The sequence below is a fragment of the Corapipo altera genome, unplaced genomic scaffold, assembly GCF_003945725.1.
Source record: "Corapipo altera isolate COAL_440 unplaced genomic scaffold, ASM394572v1 2, whole genome shotgun sequence".
NCBI classification, from domain to species: Eukaryota; Metazoa; Chordata; class Aves; order Passeriformes; family Pipridae; genus Corapipo; species Corapipo altera.
In genome coordinates this window covers 5,986,714-6,009,808 of record NW_020884890.1, presented here as the reverse complement: position 1 = coordinate 6,009,808, position 23,095 = coordinate 5,986,714, and the positions used below count along the sequence as shown (strand labels likewise).

Sequence of the window (23,095 nt, the reverse complement as noted above, 5' to 3'; positions counted from 1 at the left end):
CTCAGACTTCCTACTTCTTGGACAAACATGCTAATAGTAAGATGATGCAAAGGTAGGAACCCCCAGTAATGACACAGTTACAGTCCTTAAGACATTTAATTGTTATGTTTTCTCTAAAAAGGTTCAGCAGATTTCGGGTGCTGCCCATCTGCTTTAGGCCAAATACAATGGAGCACTTTAGGAAAATAGGTTGCCTTAGCCTTAGAACAGCCCCTTCTGAATATCATAGCCACCTACAGTTAAATACAAAGGTTGTTTCCTAGTTTTCAATATTTTTTAACACTCCATGTGATGAAGACTACATCTCCAAATCAAGTGAGTTACAGAAACAATGCTAAAGAACTTTAGTATGTCAAAGAGTAGATGTATCTTCCTAGATTTCACAGAAAATGGGGAAAAAAGTAATTTGTAAGTATATAAAAACATAGACAAGATGTATCCAAACTAGATCCTGGTTCCAGTTCTCTTCAAACAGGAAAAAAACAACGCTGCCGCAAAAGATCAGCCAAATCACTGGAGTTTTTTATTTGACATCTGATGAAAAATAACTGCAGCAATTCTTATACGAAGATGCAGATGCCAGTTCCAAAACTTTGCACTGAGCTGAAAAGAATGAATTCGGAATAAATAGACCAAGGATAGGAACTGTCTGCAGGCTAATCTGCAATAGTTTTGCAAATTCCTTGGGAGGCTACTTATCTTGTATTGAGGTTTTTTTTTTATATGCGCTTTATCTAGTGAAATATCCATTAGCATTCATGTAAAATGTACAAGGAAGACTCAATGACCTTTCAAGGTCCCTTCCAGCCCAAACTATTCTGTGACTCGAAGTGAACTGCCTAGATCTTTCAATAAATCCGAAGAAGGAAGAGATATCCTGGGGAATGTCTAGAGGAACATCAGTCTATGTCTATCAACGTTTAAATATACTCTCTTTATCCTCACATGCGATGTAACACATGCAAAAAAACCCCCAACAAAACACAGATAAGAAAGGCAGATACAGAAACAGGTAATCCTAAATGTATGTATATTTACTTGACTCATCACACGGTGACTCACAGACAGATAGACAGATATAAAAAACCCCTTATCTGTCTCTCAGTATAGTGACTGCACTCAGAACTTTTGCTCATTAGCCAGGAAGAAAATTTTCAAACTAATAGTCCACACCTCTGCAACAAAAATGGTTTACTGTTTATTTAACTTGAAGAATATAGGATTAAAGCCAAAGTAACTCTTAAATAAACTGAAACAGGAGCTTGTTGGAAACAATTTTTTTTTTTTTTTAGGTTTCCTATTCACATTTATACAAAGTGGCCATTAAAAGATAGGAAGTATTAACAAAGCTTACCTGCTTTTTTACTAAGTTTATATAAGAATGTCTGTCGTGGATCCGAATGGTCTCGACATGTTAACTGCAACAAAGAACCAGACTTCTTCCATTTCTGCATAAACCACAGTCCTGCATTGTTAGGTACAACATGAGTACAGATCCACAATAAAACATGAAAACTATTAAACATGAGTACAATTTGTAAAATCCATAATTTAGGCTCTCAGATGTAAATTCTACTTTTCATAAGCATTCTCAAGCCCAGAAACCATTTAATTTTTTTCATTATTCTTTCCTGTTTATTTATATAATGAAACATGAAGGCCTTTATTTCCACTAATGTACATGCCTGCCTATAAAGATGAACTACACTTGCAAAAAGTGAAAATCCTTACTAATGTTAGCCATAAGGCAATATACACATTCTATTTCAATAATCTTAGAATATTAGAACATTTTAATGTTAAAATACGTAGCACTAAACAACAGCCATTACTTCTCAGATTTCTAAACTGAACTCATTACATATAGCTTGAAAAAAGGAAGCAGAATTTTCTCTGAGGAATACAATAATATAGTATTTTCTATGGTGCTGTATTCTCTATTAGTCAATGACCCAGGTGGCTAACTGGCTTTTCAGAAAATCTACCTCTCTCTCCATGCAAAAGCAAAGCAGGCAACCAAGCCCTTACTGCCTCAAGAATGCCTTTATGCATTGATTCAACTCTCAGAGAAACAGTTATCTTTTAAATAGAAATTTCATGGAATAGAATCATAGAATTGTTAGGTTGTAAGGGACTTCAAAGATCAGCTAGCCATGGGCAGGGAAGCCACTTACTAGACCAGGTAGGCTGCTCAGGGCCCCATCCAACCTGGCCCCGAACACTGAACATCCATGACTTCTCTGGGCAACCTTTTCCAGTAAATTTATTGGTAGTTATTAATGTATACATGCAGTATAGTTATTTAGAGTTCAGTAACCATTACTTATTATTATCTCGGTGTTTTCCACAATCTTAAAAAGAGCCTAAAATGTAAAGGAAGGCTACTACATGACTATTACATTACATTTTGGACATCCTTCAACTACAAAAGAGATAAAATTCTCCAGAAATCTTTATTTTTTCAGTGAATATATTCTGGATTATACTTTGATAGCTTTAACCTGAGCTGACTGAAAGTCAGTTGCCAGTGACTATATAAACGAGCAAACGGCCCCACCTTTGTATCCTAGAAAACAACAATTTTTAAAAGCAAAGTAATGCTAACACTTCTGGGTGATTTGGGTGAGATTCAGTTATAGACTAGAGTACTTCAGAGACACTGTCCACAGACACACTAGGATTCAATGCTCAGTAGCTGCCCATAGGGAATTATACTGTAGATGTCTTAATCCTGAAGTGAACCTCTCTGGTAGTTAGGGGTAGAAACCATTTCAACCAAACTAAAAAAGCTCTCGTTCTCCCTCCTTCTATAAACTCAAACAGTAACTCCAGGTAGCCACCAATGCCTGTCCACTTCTCTTAAGCTCAACACAAGTTAATTTTTTCCTCCTCATTTTTACTTGTAACAAAATAATAACCAATAAATAAACAGGCACTAAACCAAGCAACGCTTTCTAGAGTGTTTTTAAAGAGTTTAACGAGCATGTTTCTATTCAGTGAAAAAGGTGTTACTTGTTTTGGGGCTGGGCTCTCCGAGGTAGATGTTTTCATACAAAAATTTCATGCTACCCGAAAGCATTTTATAACATTTATTTCAAAAGTCATCAGTTTCTACAAGTTCTAGAACTATATTTAATCTTTAGAAAAAGAGATATTCATAAGGTACAAACACATCTGCAGAAACACACTGCAGGTTGTAAGGCATTTTTCAGAGAGAAAAGACACTAGTAATTCAAAATCACTTCTATGTATCTTACCTACTTGTTTGGCAAATTAAATATATTAAAATTCAGTTCATAATAAATCAAGCTCAACAGATTAAAGCTGGAGTTTATTTATGGTGTAAAAGAAAACCTGAACCAAACATACTGGAAAATGCTTAGGTCAACCATCTCTTGCATGGTTGACACATTCTTCTGTTGATACTTTCTTTCTTCTTATGACAGTGAAACGTGCACTTTATCACAGTAATGCAGAAATGGGCACTTCACACAAAATTGCTAAATGTATTTCAAAGACATATTTTCCCCTAAAGTTATACTACTGAAAATAATACTTCACCTGTATTAACAAGAGCACTGCTGTTGTAGAGGGTACCAAGATGTGGTCCAGACAGAGACAGGAAGGTATGAAGTTTGTTGAGGTAATACTTAAATCGAGGTCTTGTAAGCACTGAACGGATTATTAAATTACCCAGTGAGTGTCCAATAAAGCTGTTTAAAAATAAAAAACAGTGTAACACAGATATTTATGGCAATCTTTTTTTTTCTTTTAGACTGAGAAAAAGAAAACTGGTGTCATGAAATGCTGAAAGAGCATAGGAAAAAAATAATGAAAATCTGCCATTCGGAACCTGTATTTTAGGTCACAAGAAAGCACAGCTTGTCCATATCGCTCAAGCTGCACAAACCCATAACAAACATGTTCTGAGCTCCTCCAGAATTACTTTATACAGCATTTTTGAAAACCTAGCAGAAGCAAACTATCCTTCCACCAGCATTTCCCACCCAAACCCAAGATTATTTCTGGGTTCATTTCTCTTAGCACCAAGTATTCAGAAAATATTTTATGAGCTGGGCATGACTGAACAAACCACTCCTTTGGCATGTAATGGCATTCAGTATGATAAATGTAGGAGCATTACTGAAACAATCTAGTGGAGACAGATTCCAGAAGTACTCCTATAAGGGAGAACCCCATTATTTAATTGAACCTCATTATTTAAAAGTAGAAGCAACATCTTAGATCTTCTCAGCAGCTGGACCAAAAGAAGTGATTATCAGCTTGAGTGAGCAATTGAAGAATATGGATATTTTGCCAGGAGAATATTACTTTTGGTTGTTTCCCTGGTTAAGCAATGTAAGGGAAAGATAGAATGGGACTCTTTAGCTTCATGTATCTAAGAATAAATATTACTTAATCTGAGGTGCCTACTATCATATCCACAAGTCTATATAAAGCATTTCTTCAAAAGGGACACTACAAATAAAGCAATTCTAGTTATCATGCTTACAGATCTCTGCTGAGATAAGGACCACACCACACTAGGCAGAGACTTAAAGAGTATATGCTAGAGACCAGACTCACAAAATCAGAAGGAAAATGTGCCTTCCTGTGTCACAGATGTAATCTCGGGACATGTAGAAAACAGAAAACCATCCATATAGTAGAACTGGATCACATATGTGCCACAACATTATACCTGTAAGATCATCCTTCCTGTTTGCTCTGTATCATTACATTAATCAACAAAAATAGCTAAAACAAAGCTTCCTGTAATATCTGTAAAAAATACAGTGCTAAAAGACTACTTGACTGTTTGAATGCTTCCCAAGCAAGAATCACTGACTTGGAAAATTCCAATTTAAAGGTAAATGAAAAATTTCAAACATTTGGTTATAGAATGGCAGAACCACCCCTGAACTCCTAAACTCTGAAATAATTACGCATTTCAATGACAGAACAGACTTTTTGTTCATCACCAATACACAGCTTAACCATATGAGTATATTCTTCCCATTTGCTTTTACTACTAGATTTTCAAAATTGTTTCAATATGAGAAATTCTTAGCCTCAGCTTGCTATGTTTGCCTAATTCTGAAATGAAAGATTATGTATTCTCTGTGGTGTCAGCACAACAGCAGTGCATTTGCAAAACAAAACACTGAGCTGTTTTCTTGAATACTAAAATTTAAAACTTTTCTCAGAGTACATCATAAAGTCCACACAAGAGCAACAAACCCACAGATTTAAAAACAAATGCCACAGAAATTGAGTTTATCCTGAAGATGATCTGCATGACATAACTGCTCCTAAATAAAAGAGAGTGTTTTCTAAAGAAGATCTGAACATTAGCAGAGATGTTCTCTTGACAGTTCTATAACAGTTCAGACAGTATTTACTGAAGGTCATAAAGGGATAAGAAACTCTTATATTGTATCATAACAAATGGCAATTTCTGGGAAAAAAAGCAGCAATCCATCAATCAATCCTATCATCCTCAAGAATATGGGCATCCCTAAACCAAAACTTCAGAAACATGAAAGATCCACTTGTGGAAAAAAGAGTGCTCACAATTAGCTAATGTGAACGTACCTCAAAGATTAAACATCTGTACTTAATTTGAATTAAGACTTTAAATAACAAAGGTTACAGTAATATGTTGTGCTCAAATTCAGATGTTTAGGTGAACATGTAATACATTGATATTGTTTTCTAATAAAGAAAGGTTTAAGAATTTGCTCAAATCAAAAAGGAAAGGAAAAGGAAAACCCTTCAAAAAGCACCTTGAAAGTGTAGGACAAAAATGTAATCCATCCTACTCATGGGATGCTCTGCAAAAGCAATGCATTTCTGAACACCAGGTGGCAATATTACCATCTTCTGAATATATGATACCATTAACACACTGAAGTTTACAGAATTACAGGTTTTATATGGTAGACACAAGTCTACCAATTCAGATCATTCTAGAAAATTAGACACAGCAAAACCTCATTATTCTGTGCTAACAAACAAAAATCCTGTCCAACTATAAAAATTCATGGAAGAAAGAAAAATCAATCAAAACCCATAATCAATAATGTGCTGAAATAATGAACAGATATTTTAATATATACCTAGCATTAAAAAATTGCCTTCTTTTTTAGCGAACCAATGTTACTCAGGAAAGAGGATGGTAAGCTGAATAATCCACCCAAGGTCAAAGTCCAATACAGGTCATCAGAAATTCATGTAAGACCTGATAGGAGCAAAATGGTTTCTGAAACTACATTGTAAGACCATGTGGTTTATTTTCTAGCTATGTGATTTTCTGGGAGGGCTTCTGTCCTCACAGACACTCAAAACTTGAATGGTCTAAGTGAGCAATCTGACACGCTTCGAAGTTGCATTAACTTTGAAGGTGGCATTGGTATGAGCAGGTAACTGGTCCCAGTGACCTCCAGACGTCCCCTCAACCTAAAGATTCCTGTGATTCTTTACCAAACAGTTCTTTTATAAGACAAATTGTAGTTGGCATGAATCAAGCTTCCAGTTCATACTTGCTATATGATTGTAGTGAGCACAAAGATTTTATTCAGAGAGGAACACGTGTTAGATAGTGAAGTGCTGCAATAACTGGTATTAGTTCTGGCCGTACCAAAAGTGTTTATTGAAGCTGACATTAGAATATGTCTCTGTGTTAAAATGGTACAGGGAGTGTGTTCTCTTTTCCCAGTACAAGAATGTAGCACAGGAAATGGGATTTTGCCATTACTTGATGGCACAAGACTTCGCATCTACCTGACAGTGCAGAATCTCAGAATGTCCCTAGACTTGTCTTGACTTGAGCTGATTTCATTTTATCTGACAACAATCATCTGGCAGTGAAGTAACAAGTCAGGTCTACAGCTGCTTTAGTTTCACTACAGTTTCTATTAATAACAAGTAGTTATTCTGTGCAGCTTGAACTGTATCACCAGAATAAAGTGTAGTGTGGCAGAGTGCAGACACAGGTACCATATGGCAGAGGTCCCCAACGGTCTATTAATGGTCACTGCAGAAGCACAATCTTTGTAACTCAGGAGAGAAAGCCAGTGTTAGGGGTAACAGAGAATGGGAATAAAAAAAGAGTAAATGAGAAACAAAAGAAAAAGCATATGGGCAAACTGGAAATACAGAAGCATGAAAACAAATCCATCCAGACCCAAGGCCAAGGAAGCCGAAACTCCCACTGTGAACATCATTCTCCTTACACCGAAGCTCCAGGATGCTGACATCCCACTATTTAAGCAAGACAGAATCCACCAATCTTAGGATGTCAGCTTTTTTTGCCATACAAAATCATCACAGATCTGGAAACTGATGTCTGATTTGACTGCGCTACTGAGCAGCACTCATAGGGAGAACACTTCCTTTAGGAGACCGAGATTTTATGAGGAGAAACCAGCATCATTCAGGAGAGCATGTGTAACTACCACAAAGTCTGCTTTCTGCAGTGGCATAACCAGAATGAGAGAGGAAAGCATCGGCTACTTGAACAGAGGATTTCTTAATGGTACTTTTCTGGGCTTTCTAGGTCATCCCTTCAAGGAACTGCATAGAAGCACAAGTCTTTCTGCCAACACTCTCATGTAGCTACCAGGGAAGAGCTGCAGGATTTCCTGACAGATTTAACTTTCTCATAAGAAAAGCTAAACTTGAGAAATGAAAACTGCTTTAGCCGGGCCCAAGACAAGTATATACCTTGAAAAGGAAACTAAAATAAAAATTCATAATTTCATTTTCTTTCAAGTGACAAGTAACAAATAAAAGTGAAAAAAATATTTACAACCTGAAAGTCTTACGAGAGAAGTAAACCAAAAGCAAACAAGGGTTCAGTTCTCAGGTATGAACAAGGAGAAGGTAACTGGGTGGGTTTGCTCACTACAGCCTTCAGACCACGCCACGGGAGAGAAGGCACTGGTGTGTGCTGGTGGCTTACAGAACTATCCTGTACCAAGGGTGCTAGTGTGTAGTCTGTGTAACACAAGTATGATCAGAGTGCTTTGTTAAGTTTTAGATAACAGTTTAGACAAAGTTAACCATGTCAAATCTTGCCTATTTTAAGGCAGAAACATTTGTTTAAACAGTGAGATTATGTTCAAGTACGTCAGATGTTTTCTCCAGCTGAGTAAGGCCTACCAAACACATCTTGTAGCAAATGCATGTGACTAGCAAGTCAAAATACCTTCCAGATGCGTTATTTGAGGGTGTCTAAACAAATGGACGAAGTCAGGCTTGAATTAGCTCCTTTCATCTATCGATGAACTAATTCCAGCAACACAGCTGAGTTAAAAAGGTAGTCTGCCCAAATATGCACCCTATTTTGAGTAAATAAATGGACATTCCCTGGAAGTAAATGAAAAAGAAAATAGGAGTGCATAGACTGTGGTGAGTCTTCTAATAAGATGTAAAACATGCTCTTTAGCAGATGAAATAATCAGAAAACATAAAAAATGATGAAATATATTTTCGTGCAGCTGCCCTTAAATGTCACAAGACGAAATTACTCTGTAAGAATGACAAGAAAAACAGTCTGCTATGTCATACTTGGTGAAGAGATTATAAAATCAGAAGGAAGCTGGCATAATGCTATTACAGTTTCCTTCAACTTTCTCAAAATATTATCTGTTTCTCTGCAAAACCCTATCATGCAGGATCTGTGGAAACACAGGACAGCAATTCCTTAAATGTAATGCTTAACTCTGACCTAAAACTACCAACAGGACTAGGTGAGCTTACAACATTGTTCAGTCTTCTTTCAGCTCAGAATTCCCTCTCTCTCCACTGTCCTCCTTTTCCCCTACTCCTCCCCCATCCCAATTTTTTTTTCCCCAACTCTCTTATGGCCTGCTCCTGAGCATCACAGTTCAGAACAACCCAGGGCTCTAGTTTTAAGTTTATTTCTATAAATAGTATAGAACAGATATTACCTGATTTTTGAAAGAGTTAGATTATAAATTTGTATATACTGTATAATTTCATCTAAAAGACGATCTGTCATGGAATCAAAATCAGCAAAGGTATCATTCTGTAAAATAAAAGAAATAAAAAATAATAACTGTATTTTCTAATGCAGCAATATACATTCTGCATTCAGTCTGAATTCTTATACCCCAGTGTTTTAATCAACAGCACACAAATAAAAACATCCATATTAACTCTGAATACAAACTCTACAGCTAGTTATAACTTTTTCAAGTCGTCTTCTTTTAACATGATAGTGATACACATTTTACTGTAAGACTATCCAAACAAATCTTAACATTAACTCACAGCCAGCCTGACTTCTAAGCCTTCCTCTACACGTAAGATTATCTGTAGTGAGACAGAAGACCAAGCTGTGTATTCAGAACTAAATCACACTGCCCATGAAATAGAAGTGAGACAATTATGGTAACAGCAGAAAGAGTCTACATTAGCACTGTTTATTCAAAATGAAAAAATAAACAAAGTCCTTATAGCCTTAACCCCCATTCATAGCTGATTCTCCACAATGATTAGCAGTAAGAAATTAAAAGATATAGGCAAAGGCTGCCTAAAACTTTTCAACAGAGTTCCAAAGGATCTGTACTAAAATCTTTTGTGTTCAACATATTGGTAAATGATCTGGGAAAGGGAAGAAGGAGGTGAGATGTCAGTTTGTAAACAAAACCAAATATCTAGAATAATCAAATCCAGAACCAACCAGAATTTCAGAAGAATCTTATTGTACTGGATACCTGGGTGATAAAATGGTGAGGAATACAAACCAATGTTACACAGGGAAAACCAGCCCTAACTGTATGTGCAAACAATAATCTGTGTTGCATATAATCAGCTACATTAGGAAAGCAAGGAAAGAAATATCAGTATAGCATTTTGTCAGTCCATAGTGCACAACCATCTTAAATGCCCTTTCTAGTTCTGATCATCCAATTTTAAATGACAAGACCTTTCAAGCAGGCAGGGAAGGATATCATGGATAAACAGAAACCGTTTCACATCTGATCCTAAGAAATACTGAATGGGCTAAGTCCCTTCAGTTGCCTCCTGAGTGAGAAATTATACTTGTTTATAAAATACTTGATTACTGAAGCAGAGAATGAGGAATGATTATTGAGTATTTTTTCCAAAACAAGTTGTAGGGGAAATTATTTCAATTTCCTTTTTTGCAACTGAATTACTAATGTATGTGAACCACAGAATTAATCTCAACTGTATGCTGTGGAAACTGGAAGTAAAAACATTCAAAAAGAGTCAGCTAACATTAAGGAGAAAAGTCTGTCAGTAGTTACTAGGCTCAATGGTCTCAGTGGAGCTCACAAATCAGAAAGTCTCACAACTGCTGACTGACAAAACCTATAGGGCTAGTGAAGAGAAAGCATGGCTTGGCACATGTCACAAAGCATCCCAGGAGCTGCCGCCAGAAAAATGTTACTGCACTGATTGAACCTTTTGTTTGAGCCATTGAAGAGACTTTGTTCTAATTCATTCCTGAAGTACATCTAATACAATATAACACACACACACACAAACAAAAAGTAAAAACTGGTCTTCTGTGATTTGTCAAGTTTACTTCACCTGAAAATAATAAAATTCCCAAAAAGTTAACACAAGAGGCAGTTTGATATTGGTTCAGTGTTATGATGTGGATCTCGCACTTCACTGACAAAAGAACAAGACAGGTACTTTTTTATTTATCAGATCCTCTGAAATAACACATCTCCCTGCTTACTACACCAGTTTTCACTATCTTTACCATTAATACTGAGTACATTTTACCCACAATCCAAATAGTTTACACTGAGAACTCAAGAAACACAGTACACACAACAAAACAGCAGCAACCCTTAAATATTTACGTTCAATAACATACCAGGTTTTGTAATTACTCTGAGGTAAGCCACAGATCAAATCATGGATTCCATGAATACAATCAAAATACATAAAATGTGGTACACTGTAACACAATAGTGCCATGTCTGAAGGTGTATGCTGTTTATCGCTTTACAAAAATTCTTTTTTAGTAGGCAAATACCTGATTCCTTTCAGACATAAGAAAATCGATTCTTCCTCCAGGCAGGCCTAGCTCAATGTAAGTCTTCACTAATCTCAGATCTGCACTGTTACCTTAAAAGAAAAAACAATCAAAAGTTAGATCCTCCAAAGTTAACTTGCAATAAAAGCACCCAGAATACTGGAACGAATCTATGGTACAAATTTATATTTAAACACAGCTAATTATATTCTCAGCCCTAATTAAAAGTCATTAAGACTTCACAGGATAAACCGCAATGTCAAATTAAGTGACTAAATGGTCTATAAAAATGCCATTCAATGCAAACACTCTTAAAAAAGCAAGGATGTAGGAAGTCATGTTTGATTTTGTCTTAGCATCCAACAGATATGTAGCACTGTGAACATTCTTGGAAATTTAATTAATTTTGATAAAAGCCAATTAAAGGACCCAAAGCTAGCCTAAAGAATTCAATGAAGGAGCATTTTCATAGAATAAAAAGGCAGACTGGACTGTCAGCAGATAAAGATACTTTTAGACTGGTACCCAAGACAATAAATGATAGTTTAACTAGCATCCTGAAGATTTTTCTACATCAATAATCATGGATGCTTTTGAAGAAAGAGTACCTTTTCTGCATTAAATAGAAAACAAGTTTTTTATTTAAATATGTCACTTATTGTTATCATTTACCTTGGCTGAATGCCCAGTGTCCACCGAGACCCTGCCCAACTCCCCCCCCTCCAGAGGGAAAAGGAGGAAGGAAGAGGGGGAAAGAAAAGAACTTGCAAAACCAAGACTGCTGAGAAGGCAGTTTTATATTTATACAGAGAAGAGAAAGAGAACTATTAGCACTATGCACACAGGGAAGACTGACAATAAAGACTACTTCCCCACAAAAGGTGTTTTCCTCCTCCAAAAAACAGCTGTCTATACCGCGCAACTGTCCCGGAAGAGAAGGAAGGAGTTGGTTCCTTCTCGTCTCTTTATGTCTGTGCTGATGTAACATGGTATGGAATTCCTTATTGGTGAAATATATATTAGGTGACCTATCCTAATTCTGTTTCCCTCCCAGGAGGGTTACAAACCCACTACACTTATAGGAAATTCTATGAACTCACCATTTCAAAGGAAAATTCCAACTATATGGACTTTTTTAAGGCTTCAAAGATTTTTTTTTTTCAACAACAGGCTTTTTGGTCAAATTAACTTTTGTTCCAATTCTAGGCTCACAACAGCCCTTGAATATCTATGCTAGTAAGAAGGAATACTTCTGAGTCCTTTTTTAAAAGTGCTTAGCAAAGGCTGCATTCTGCCCAAAGGAGAAAAACTATGCTGCTATTTTATTCTTTTAAACTTAGGAATTTGAAAAATGAAAAAGGTGCCTCTGCAGTGTCAGTCCAGTCCAATACTCTATTCTACTGCCCTCTTGTGTTTCATTACATTGTTAATTTAAGCATCATCTCAAAAACTCATAAATACATTGATGGCAGAAATACCTTAACTAGAGGGGATACTATTTCTTAACATGCATGTACACTTTGAACTAAAAGCAGGTGAATATATTCAAGCTATTTGAACTTTCCAACCCTTTCAATTAGCAAGAGATTTTCTCATTTCTACCTCAATAGAGTCTCTGTCCTTGGAAATATTCAAAAACCCAACTGGGCTGGGTCCTGGGCAACCTGTTGTAGGTGACCCTGCTTTGAGCAGGCAGTTGGACTAGACAACCTACAGAGATCCCTTTCAGCATCAACCACTCTGTGATTCAGTGACCTAATCTTTCAAAACCCTATAGACACTTGACTGCATTTTACTATTGTACTATTCTATTTCCTAACAAGATATGCTTATTTCATTTTCCTTGACAACTGACAATTCTAAACAAAACAGTTTTGTCAGTAACTCCACTCTACTACCACAACATGGATAAACGCCTTTATGACATAAAAGATGCACTTAATGTGAACTACGGCATAAAATAGTTTTATATGCACGGAAGTTTTATTAAAGACAAATGTTGCAGAGAATTCTTAATTTAAAAGATTTTATGGAACACACTGTCAAATATAGCAGTTCAATGTCAGATTCCCATTTCCCTCCAGTGAACCTATTTCAGAAGGGTTCAGTTCAGAGTTTGAATGACACAAGCTAAACCTCACTGGTAATATGAACTACTATCTCATTCAGTATCACATTTCCCAGCATACCATCTAGGCCATGGACACAGACTATAAGATGTATTCCTTCTTCTGAACAATCATCCTCTTCCATGCTGAAATAAGGTACCGAGGAAGCCAGTTTGAAAACATCACTATACATAAATCCAGGAAGTTTAAGTTGCCTCAATTCTTCTTTGGCCTGTAGGAAACTGGAACAAAACCATATTTACGATAAAATAACTTTTACTATTGCTAGACAAATGTGGGGTCTTCTATGAAACTGTCTTCTACTGCCTTTTTGCTATGTATTCTATGTAATTGATACAATGGAAAATGTATTTATCAAATTACTACCTTCAGAAAACAAGCTATTTCCTCAAAACATTTTTTATTGCAGATTCCGGCAGCCCCTTTTCCTCTGCAACAGAAATTGTATCTCAAGCTCTACTCTCTTCTCTCCTTTGAACATCTCTGCAAACTCTGAAGTATTTCTGAAACCACTGAAGACTCAGGATTAGTTCTGGTCGTGACCAAGCAACAGTTTTGTTTACATGCAGTAACAAAATTACAGGAATTATAATCAATCAGAAGTCAAGGTAAAGATTTCCACTGGCTTTTGATAATTCTTGCCAAACCTATTTCCTAGGTAAACAGAGATCTGGAGTCAGTTCTGTAATCACTGACCATAAGGTCCCTCTGGTAGGCTGAATAGCTGATACTTGCTTCAGAAGCAGCCAGATCCAGATTTCTGATCTTTTACATATTATATGAAGGAAAAAACTAGAAGGTTTTTAACAGCTGAGCTCCCCATGTGCTGGGAGCTCCTTGTGTTCCTCCCTTTCTTCCCTTTCTCTTCGTATTTTGTGTATGACCTTCCTACCTAATTAATTGTGTATCGGTTTCCTGCAGCCCTTCAAGCTTTATGCTTTCCTATGCTTCTTTCCCTCCTTAATCCTTCTGTTCTGCACCATCCCTCACAGTGTCACGCTGTATCCTATCCTCTTTTGGCTGCTGTTTCTCTCCCATTCTGCTTTCTGTCCTCTGTTTTCCCAGCTTTATCTTTAGCTCATTCCTCATTAATTGGCAGGCACAGGCCTTAATGAAATCAGCCTAAACAGAAACCACTGCTGGTAGCTGGTCTTAACACTCTGCAGCAGAAGTTGCCTGAGTTCATAAGGCACATTTTCTGAACTGAATACACCAAGGCTGGTTCTCTATAGAGCAGATCATGCCTTCTGGATTCACAGTTATCTCATGCTCCAGAAGACACTGCTTTTTCCAAGGCCAAGTCCTTGATTTTATTCTGAATTCACTCTGATTGTTACGGAACAACCTGAGTAGTCTCTGCTTTTCATCTCTCCCAGTCCACACCAGTACACACTCTCCACTATTTCAGAAGCTACTTTTCCACTTTGAACCTGTTTTCCTTGACCACTGACTGCACTACCCTTCCTCCTGTTCTCAGCTGCTTTTCACAAACTATCTGGTCTTTTCTGCCTCCAAAGCATTCTCCTTGTTTCTACCTGTCTTCTAAATTTTCTCTTCTCTGATAGCAACATTTTACTTCCATTACAACACATTAAGCTGCTGCTTCTCATGTTCAGTTAGCAGGTGGGGGTTATCAGGGAAACTCCTATGTTTACAGCAAGAGGATCCCTGGGATCTCTGATGTTCCTCTAAATTTGGCTTTCCTGGTATCTGAACTGCAGTGTAACTGTGATCGCAAAGGCGTTACATTTTTGATATCTGAAGTTAAGATGTAAAAATAAAGCCATCACCATGGTTTGCACTGCACATGCTTCACTTAACTAATCAGATGGACAACCAGTTACAGAATGTTTTTGGTTTTGTTTTTAACGGAAAAGCATATTTTCCCAAGCTTGCTATTTTAACACTTTCCATTTCATTAAACACTATTTTTATGCTCAGTATCCATTACAACATCACTTTTCAGCTGAATTATTTTTTTTTAAAGTAACATACTAGAGAAACAAAAAAATTCGTATTCTGCTTGAAGTTTGCCAAAGCACATGAAATTACAAGATAACTGACAGAAGGAATTCAGTGCTAGCACACTGTTAAGTGAACATCTAAAACAAGCTGTTACCATGCAGAACCCAAGGCACAGTCCTGGGGACACCCTACAGCCCAACCATGCTTTTCCCCCCCTTCTATACTATACTAACTTAATTTCTATAAGTAAAAAACTTTGTTTTAAAACAATCACTTACGCTAAGACTTGAGGTTTTGGGGAGCTTTCATACCAGGAAACAGCTGATGCCGAGCTGTAGGATGTGCTGCCTGGCTGTTGTGTAATCGCATCAGATTTATTCTTTGAAGAACAGATAACATTGCAAGGAGAGTCTCTCAGAGAAGATGGAAAAGACAGACAACCAGGAGTACAGACAGGAGGCACAGTCATTACATCTTGTAGGTGTCCACTATCAATCCTTTCAGATCTCAGAGCTCTCTCTTCTGCTAAGCCATGATCCTGGTCAGCACTGGAAGCTCCATCTAATATACTATAGTCTGTTTCTTCATAATACCCATTTTCAATCATTTCTTGATCCTCCTCTTCTTCCTCGTCTTGTTGGGAAGAACAAATAATTTGTTTTTCATATGCCTCCTTTTGAGGGCTAACAGAATTACTGTTGTCCACAGGCCAAATATCTGAAATATCTGTGCTGCTTCGAGAGCCAAAATAGTTTTCGACAAGCCCTTGTTTTACCATGTCAGCACTACCGGTTGGAGAAGGATTATCTGTACCAGTTTCACTTTTAGCTATTGACAGTTCTTCAGTTGTCTCCTTTAGTTCTAAAGGCTTGTTATGTTTTCCTTCATTTGTTTTTTCAGCCTCATACACTGCATTTACAGATGAAGAACCTGAAACAATAGATGGCTCAGCCATACAAGTAATTTCCAAATGCAACTTAACTGCTTCTTCTGTAGCATTAGGATGCCTTTCAAGGTCCTGAGAATCCCTGCAGGTTGTGCCAGGGTCTGCCTGTGGGCTATAACTTTTCACATCAGTAGTTTTTTCAGATGAGGACACGTCTAACTGTAATCTATCTTTTGTTCCTGAGAGTGAGGAATGTATAGACAGAGTTTTGTTATCCAAGTGCCCTGAAAATACAACACACTGTTGATCTGATGTTTTACCGTCATCACATTTTGTCAAGTCAATTGCTCCTAGATCCAATACCGTTCTGCTGTCACTTAGCTGGCATTCAGGTACAACAGATATCTTTGAATTCTCATCAGGTGACAGCTCATCATCATCTGAAGGCAGTGAATTTATGGACGTCAGGGATGACTGTATTTCACTTACAGCACTCGTACTCTCAGTGCAATGGCTTTCTACTGCATATTTTACAGCACAGTCCGCTTTTAGTAAAGGCTGAGGAAATATTCTCTCATCATTGTATGTGCTTTGCCCTTGAATATTTTCAAAAACATGATCAGGGTTGGGGTGAGTTGCAAAAGAACTCGGTTCACTTTCTACACCTGAATCTGAAAACCTAGAAGAGGCACATGTCACACTAACATCTGGTAATTTAGTCATGTCTCCACTTGCAGAAAGTTGACTTTCTTTCGTAGAAAGAGTAGGCGGATTATTTTTCATTTTTGTTAAGATGTCACTGGTATGATGACAGTTTCTCTCATGAGCATCTTCCTTTTCATGGACTGGCTCCTGTTCTCCTGAATTAAATTTATTTCCAGATTCTGAAGGATGAAAACTGAGTGTCTGCAAATTCTCTCCGTGCACTCCGCTTTGCGGAAACTCAGCCCATGATCCAATGTGAACCACTACTTTCCCCCCTTCATAAGGATTCTTATTACTTGGTTTGACCTCAATTGTCCTGACTCCTGAGGAAGCTGGCTGACCTCCATGACAACCTTCAAGTGCACCTCTCTGCTGTAAAGCACTATCTGCTTGAGTAGTTCCAGAACCTGTCTGAGAGATAGTCAGTCTATCAAAAATAGCCTCATTTTCACAGTGCACAGGACTACTTGGACCTGGTTGGTCACCTTCAATCTTGGCAGCCTTTTCCTCAGTTCCAGATGGTAAAAATGGAAGTTCTCTTTGATTTATCTGCCTGGTGCAGGTCTTTGTATCACAAGGAAATTCACCTAATGTAGGGTCCAGCCCTTCGTTAGCATTGTATGAAGGCTTGCCTTCCGAGCTTCTAGAGGCATCTTCCAGTGCTACACTTTTCAAACATTTGTAGCCTACTAAGACAACAGAGTCCTTTGAGTTCTGTTTTATGACTTTTTTTGTGTTCTCAGGTTTCATTGTTTTCATGAGCTTAGTAACCTTAACTTTGGATTTATTTGCATCTTCATTTTTCCCTTTCAAAGCTTTTGTTAGCATCTTTTCAGTTTCTGAATGCCAAAAGACGGAGGCACCGGCAGGTCTTATTTTCAGTTCTGGGCTAGTAAAACCAGCAACAAAACCTTCTTCAGCTTCAAATTTATCCAGTTTATTGGACTCTGCCCTTGGAAGACTCTGAACTACCAACCAGGGTACATCCAGATCTTTCACCAAAAAAGTGTGTGGGAGGGGGAAACAAAGAGAGAAAAGGATTGTTTATCAATATTATGCAGATAACTGATGCTATAAAACACTAGCAATTATAGAATGTTACACATCCTCAAAACTCAAGCTAAAAAACCATATCCAAGCAAATAAACCACTCCTTTAAAGCCAGTAAGAAATTTAAAGAAAAATACTCAGGTTTTACATAATTTTTGCTTATTTCTTCAAGAAGGAAACTACTGTGAGGCGTGTTTACCTTCAGTAATTGAATCTAAATATCGATCTTCAAAGATAATAGGCAAAGAGTTCATATCCCCATCTAGTTCACTGCATTCAATAGGGAGAGGTGGAAGAGAACTGCAGAAGGAAGTATTTTTGATAGCTGCACACATCTGTAGATGACTTTGAGCACTGAAAAAAAGGAAACAGTCTTCCATGAAAAAAACCAGAACTCTTTTATTTTTACACTGACAGAAATTAGCAACAGCTTAATTCACTTTAATAGAAACTTTTCTACTAATTAGCTATTAATAACATTAATATTTAATAACTTCTTATATAACTTTCATTACTTTAAATCTGTAGTGAGAACGTAAGTTTCTCTTCAATTTATGTATTTTTGCAAGACAAATTCTACTCAACAAAAGCTACAGGATAACAGTTCTACATCTATATACTGTGCACTTCCAAAGGCTACTCACTGTAGTTCTTGATAGGCAAGAGCAGCTTGCCTAGGATGCTCAAAACAAAAGAATGCTTCTGCAAATCTGCGCACCTGCAAGATCCAAATGAAGTTAGAGCTTATTTTACATTACATATAATTTAAAAAAATCCACCAGCATTCCTGCACATCAATGTTATTCATTTGTATGTATAATATAGACAGTTCCCCTTTTTTTTTTGAAGTGTTCAATCTGTGTGGGAGGGAAGACGATGCCACAGACAAGACTAAAGACTGAAACAAGAATTTTAATTTGTGCACTGGACAACTTGGAAATACGTTAGATTTAACTGCCTGCTGAAAACTTGATTGCCAATCAATCATCCAAATCAGGCTCACCTGAAACAAAAACACACAAAAATATTGTGAGATATTCCAATGAGAAGAAATGAAATGACTGTTCGATGGACACTTCTGAATGAACCTGAGGATTACCTTCAGAAGTAGAAACCTATTAGGTATTCTGCAGTCTCAAAATACAGAGAAGTGTTGCAGACTTTCCACAAATAGTCTCTAGCCCACAGTAAACTACTGGGCAAAAAAATCTTTTGTTGGTAAATATTTCGTCCGCAAGTGATGAAGACAGTAACAGAATGTATGTTAATTATAAGCACTGTATTCAAGACTTAATTGGCTGAGGTCAATAAACAATACAATATTTAAAGAGTACTACTAATAACATAGGGGAGCATATTTTTTTACCATCCAATATGTAGTGTTAAAATAGCGTGTGAATTGTACAGCAACTTACTACAAATAAAACCACAATCAGTGTACTAAAAATGCAGTATCTAGAAATCCCAAAGTTAAGGTTTTGCAAAATGAGACTTCTCACATTTCCAGTATTTTATATAAATACTAATTCATTCTATATGCATTTTATTTTTGCAACTGCCCAATCACCTGCATCAAAAAAAAGCAAATCAAAGAGAATGCGCTATGCAGTGGTTGTTGGCAACTGCTTGTGCATTAATATCAACTTGTTTGTATCAATTAAAACAAAATTTCTGTCCCACTTAGAGAATCACATGTTAGTCTACTGAAAAAATAATTTATTTACCAACCACTTCCTGGCCTCCTATCCCTTTATATCTTCAATATACTCTGTGTTTTCCTCTTTAAGTTACGGAATTTCCCAGACTGTGGGAGTTTTCAGTGTATATGGCGAAGCATCAGATCTAGTTTAATTCTCTCAGCACTTTTACTCAGAACTGTGGCCAGCATCTGCATCCACCCTGAGCACAAACATGGCACTAGGAAAATCTTGTGCATTAACTGGCAAACATCAGGCATTCAGGACCACATCAACTTTGGTCAGAGACAAGCACTTGCAGGGGAGTTCATTTTCCCTCCTGATACACCATCCAGCATACTTTCAGAAAGTACTGTTTGCATGAAGTTTATGTTCTGAAGCTTCCACACCTTCCTTTTTTTGTTTTCTTAACAGAAGAAAATCTGAGGAAAAAAATTGCTCCAAGGTGCTTAAGAAAAAACCCAACCCCAAACCACAAACATTAAACCCCCAATCTCCGACCTGCTCTAGAAGCTGAAAAGTCCTCTCCCAACCTCCCAGAATTTATTTAGCTGTATTACATGAAATTAAACTCAGTCATAACATCACCTCTAAATAGTCATGGAAAATGTTTTGAAGTAAAAAGAAAACACTAAATTCGATACTTCCTTGTAAATGCAACTTCCACTCTCAGCAGTGACAAGGAACTCAATCTGCTTTTCTTCAGAATTTGTTGTTAGGAGTTTACGTGTACACATGTGGGATCAGAACTGGTGTTCCTAAGTATTCCACTGCGTTTTCCCAGCTAGCTTTTCTAAATAGACATTTACATTGCAAATACATGATTTTGTCAGAGCTAATCCTCAATCCTTCCCCTAGAAAGGGAGAAGACATACAATAGACTTAATAGATAATTTTTCAGCATAAATCCTAAATTTTAGAATAATTGATCATGAAGGGTGGACGTTATTATTCTAAACTAAGCAATTTAAAAATGAATTTAAGATCCTAATCAGTCAGGTAATAGTTACAGGAACGTTGCCAAATTAGTAGATTTCTGTGGTATATGTCATGAAAAGAGCACACAGCTGTTTCCCAGGAAGCAAGCAAGGTAGTTTTGAGTTTAGATGTGAGCACTTCACCACATAAAGTAACCGGAGCTATATGGAGACCAAATTTTTAGAATTCTGCCATTCTTTCAAACAGAGAAGTAAGGCTTTTTTTCAATAAATCCCAGTAATTCCAGTGCTTTTGAAGAAAATCTGACTGCCAGCTCCAGACAGCTTTGAGAAGAATAGCACCAGTATAAAACTAGTTGAAAGCAGGCTCAAAAGGTCTGCATAAGTCTATATTAAAGAAAGAAAAAAACCTCATTTAACAGGAGTTTATTATGTTTGATCAGTGCTTAACTTATTGAAGGACTGAGGCATTTGCTATGATGCTGTTAAATAGGCTCTGCAGAACCAGAATGACTCCCAGCTGGTGCCACTGACACAAGTGCTACCGGCTTTTGCTGACTCCACAATGACTTTGCAGGAGGGAATTATATCTGCTACTCCTAATCCCTACAGACTCGCTAAAAGTATGTTTTTTAAGGTCCTTCCAATGTAAACAGAAGACTTTTATATAAAAACTGCTGTGGAATATACACTGTGTCTCTGCACATTTATTACTAGTCAGAAATCTTAGTTTTTCTCCTATTTTAGGACTAGTGAAACTGAAAGAAATAATTCTGGAAGAGTACATTTAGACCTACCAGAAGATGTCACTAGGGAACAGAGATGAACCAGTTTAGTGTTCAAACATTTGGTAATATAAAGTAACATACTCTGGGCAGTTTTTTCAATAAAACACAGTTGTAAACCTTATCAGCATGATAATGTAGTTGACAGTTACAGTATACCTGAAGTGTTCCTGACTTTTTAATGTAGGAACATTTCAAATACTATTCCAAGTATTTGAAAATAGTTAAATATCAAAACATTTAAGTAAACATGAGTAAAATTATTAAAATAATAATTTAAATACTTAAACAACACTTCAGCAGAAATACATGTTTTATAAGCATGTACACAAAGAGGGTGAAAGCCATTTGACCAAATACAGGTGGCAGGTATTTCCACGCGGTATTTTAACATACCACCACAAAATAACAAAAAATACCACAAATAACACAAAACCAATCAGATTAATCACTCTCTAAAAGGGTTCATTCGTGTTAGATTAAAAATAAAAACCTTCCCAGGGAGAAATTTCCTGTGGAAGTACAGTCTGGAAATATTGCAAGAAGAAAAGATAAAATAAAATGAGATTTAGCATCCAGTAGCAAACACATCAGAGTATCTGTTTCCAAAATAAAAAAGGTTTAATCAGAGGAACAGAGTTTTGTATACAACAAAACTTTATTACCAAAAGGACAGATAAGACTCTTAAGATGAGAAGTATTAGGTCATCTTTAGCCTGGAGAAAAGGTTCAGAGGAGACCTTATCGCTCTCTGCAACTACCTGAAAGAAGGGTGTAGCAAACTGGGAGTCAGTTTCTTCTGCCATCAAAGGACAAGAGCAAATGGCCTTAAGTTGCACCAGGGGAGGTTTAGACTGGATAATAGGAAAATTTTTTTCACAGAAGGGGTCGTAAAGCATTGGAACACAGTGGTGGAGTCACCATCCCTGGAAGTGTTCAAAAAACATGTGGATGTGGCACTTGGCAACATGGTGAACATGGTGGTGCTGGGTTGACAGTTGGACTTGATGACCTTAATCATATTTTCCAACTTTAAAAATTCTATGATTCTAAATATGAACATAGAATCTCTCAAGAGAAGAACTAGTAGGTCATCTTTCCAATCTCAACTAAATTCAATACCCATAAAACCTGCATCATTTGGTACGTGCAGATAAGGGCTCTAGTGAAACATGATCATTGTACATTTCCCAAAGTAAGGTTATACAAACTCCCAGAATATAAATTCTCAGGAGAATCATAAGGTATCCATAAAAGTATAGTGACAGATAACAAAAGAAGTGAGTGTAACAGCAACTCAAAAGGACAATGGGTCATGCAACCATTTCATAGGTCATGAAATCAAATTATAATTTTTTTTTTTTTTTAAAAAAGGGAGGAAGGGAACTCGTATTCAAATTTTTTGCAAACTGGAAAGCATCACAGAAATACTTTTAATATGTGCAATATCCCAGTTCACACAGTATAATTAAATACTTTGATTTATACTCCCTACAATAATTGCAGTAAAATTCAATAATTAAGGTATTTATGAGTTAGGGAAGATGACTTACATCACAGATTTTAAAAAGAACCATATATAAGAAGCTGAATACATAATCATTAGCAGTATCTTTTCTGGAGCAGTAAAAATTAAAATATTAATTCTTCCTTTTGTTTTATTAATTATAAACTCCTACAAACAGTACTATATAAGCAGCCTAATGCAAGTGCAGATTAAGTGAAACAGTTTTCTTGTTTCATACCTTCCACCAGTTAATCTGAAGGATTTCAGAATTTATAGGAAAGGTACAGAAAGGTATGTAAGATGCACAGACAGTAAAACGATCACTTTCCTACGGGTAGCACGTCTAACAAATAAGCCTTGCATTTTTTCTGAAAGGTTCCATTTATTCTCCA

General features: G+C 36.7%; 1 protein-coding gene across 6 annotated transcripts in view; it reads right to left on the bottom strand.

The window, feature by feature from the left end:
* Positions 1 to 23,095, bottom strand: part of FAM135A (family with sequence similarity 135 member A) — an 82,883-nt gene that overhangs the window by 2,829 nt on the left and 56,959 nt on the right. For 5 of the 6 annotated variants that reach the window (XM_027645117.1, XM_027645116.1, XM_027645121.1 and 2 more), the window contains 8 exons: positions 18,421 to 18,494; positions 17,976 to 18,130; positions 15,414 to 17,718; positions 13,231 to 13,391; positions 11,042 to 11,133; positions 8,955 to 9,052; positions 3,562 to 3,713; positions 1,355 to 1,465 (listed from right to left, as the gene is read on the bottom strand). In XM_027645117.1, the coding sequence (XP_027500918.1) occupies positions 1,355 to 1,465; positions 3,562 to 3,713; positions 8,955 to 9,052; positions 11,042 to 11,133; positions 13,231 to 13,391; positions 15,414 to 17,718; positions 17,976 to 18,130; positions 18,421 to 18,494 (3,148 nt within the window). The remainder of the gene's footprint in view (positions 1 to 1,354; positions 1,466 to 3,561; positions 3,714 to 8,954; positions 9,053 to 11,041; positions 11,134 to 13,230; positions 13,392 to 15,413; positions 17,719 to 17,975; positions 18,131 to 18,420; positions 18,495 to 23,095) is intronic. The other variant, XR_003527933.1, reaches the window with a different exon arrangement.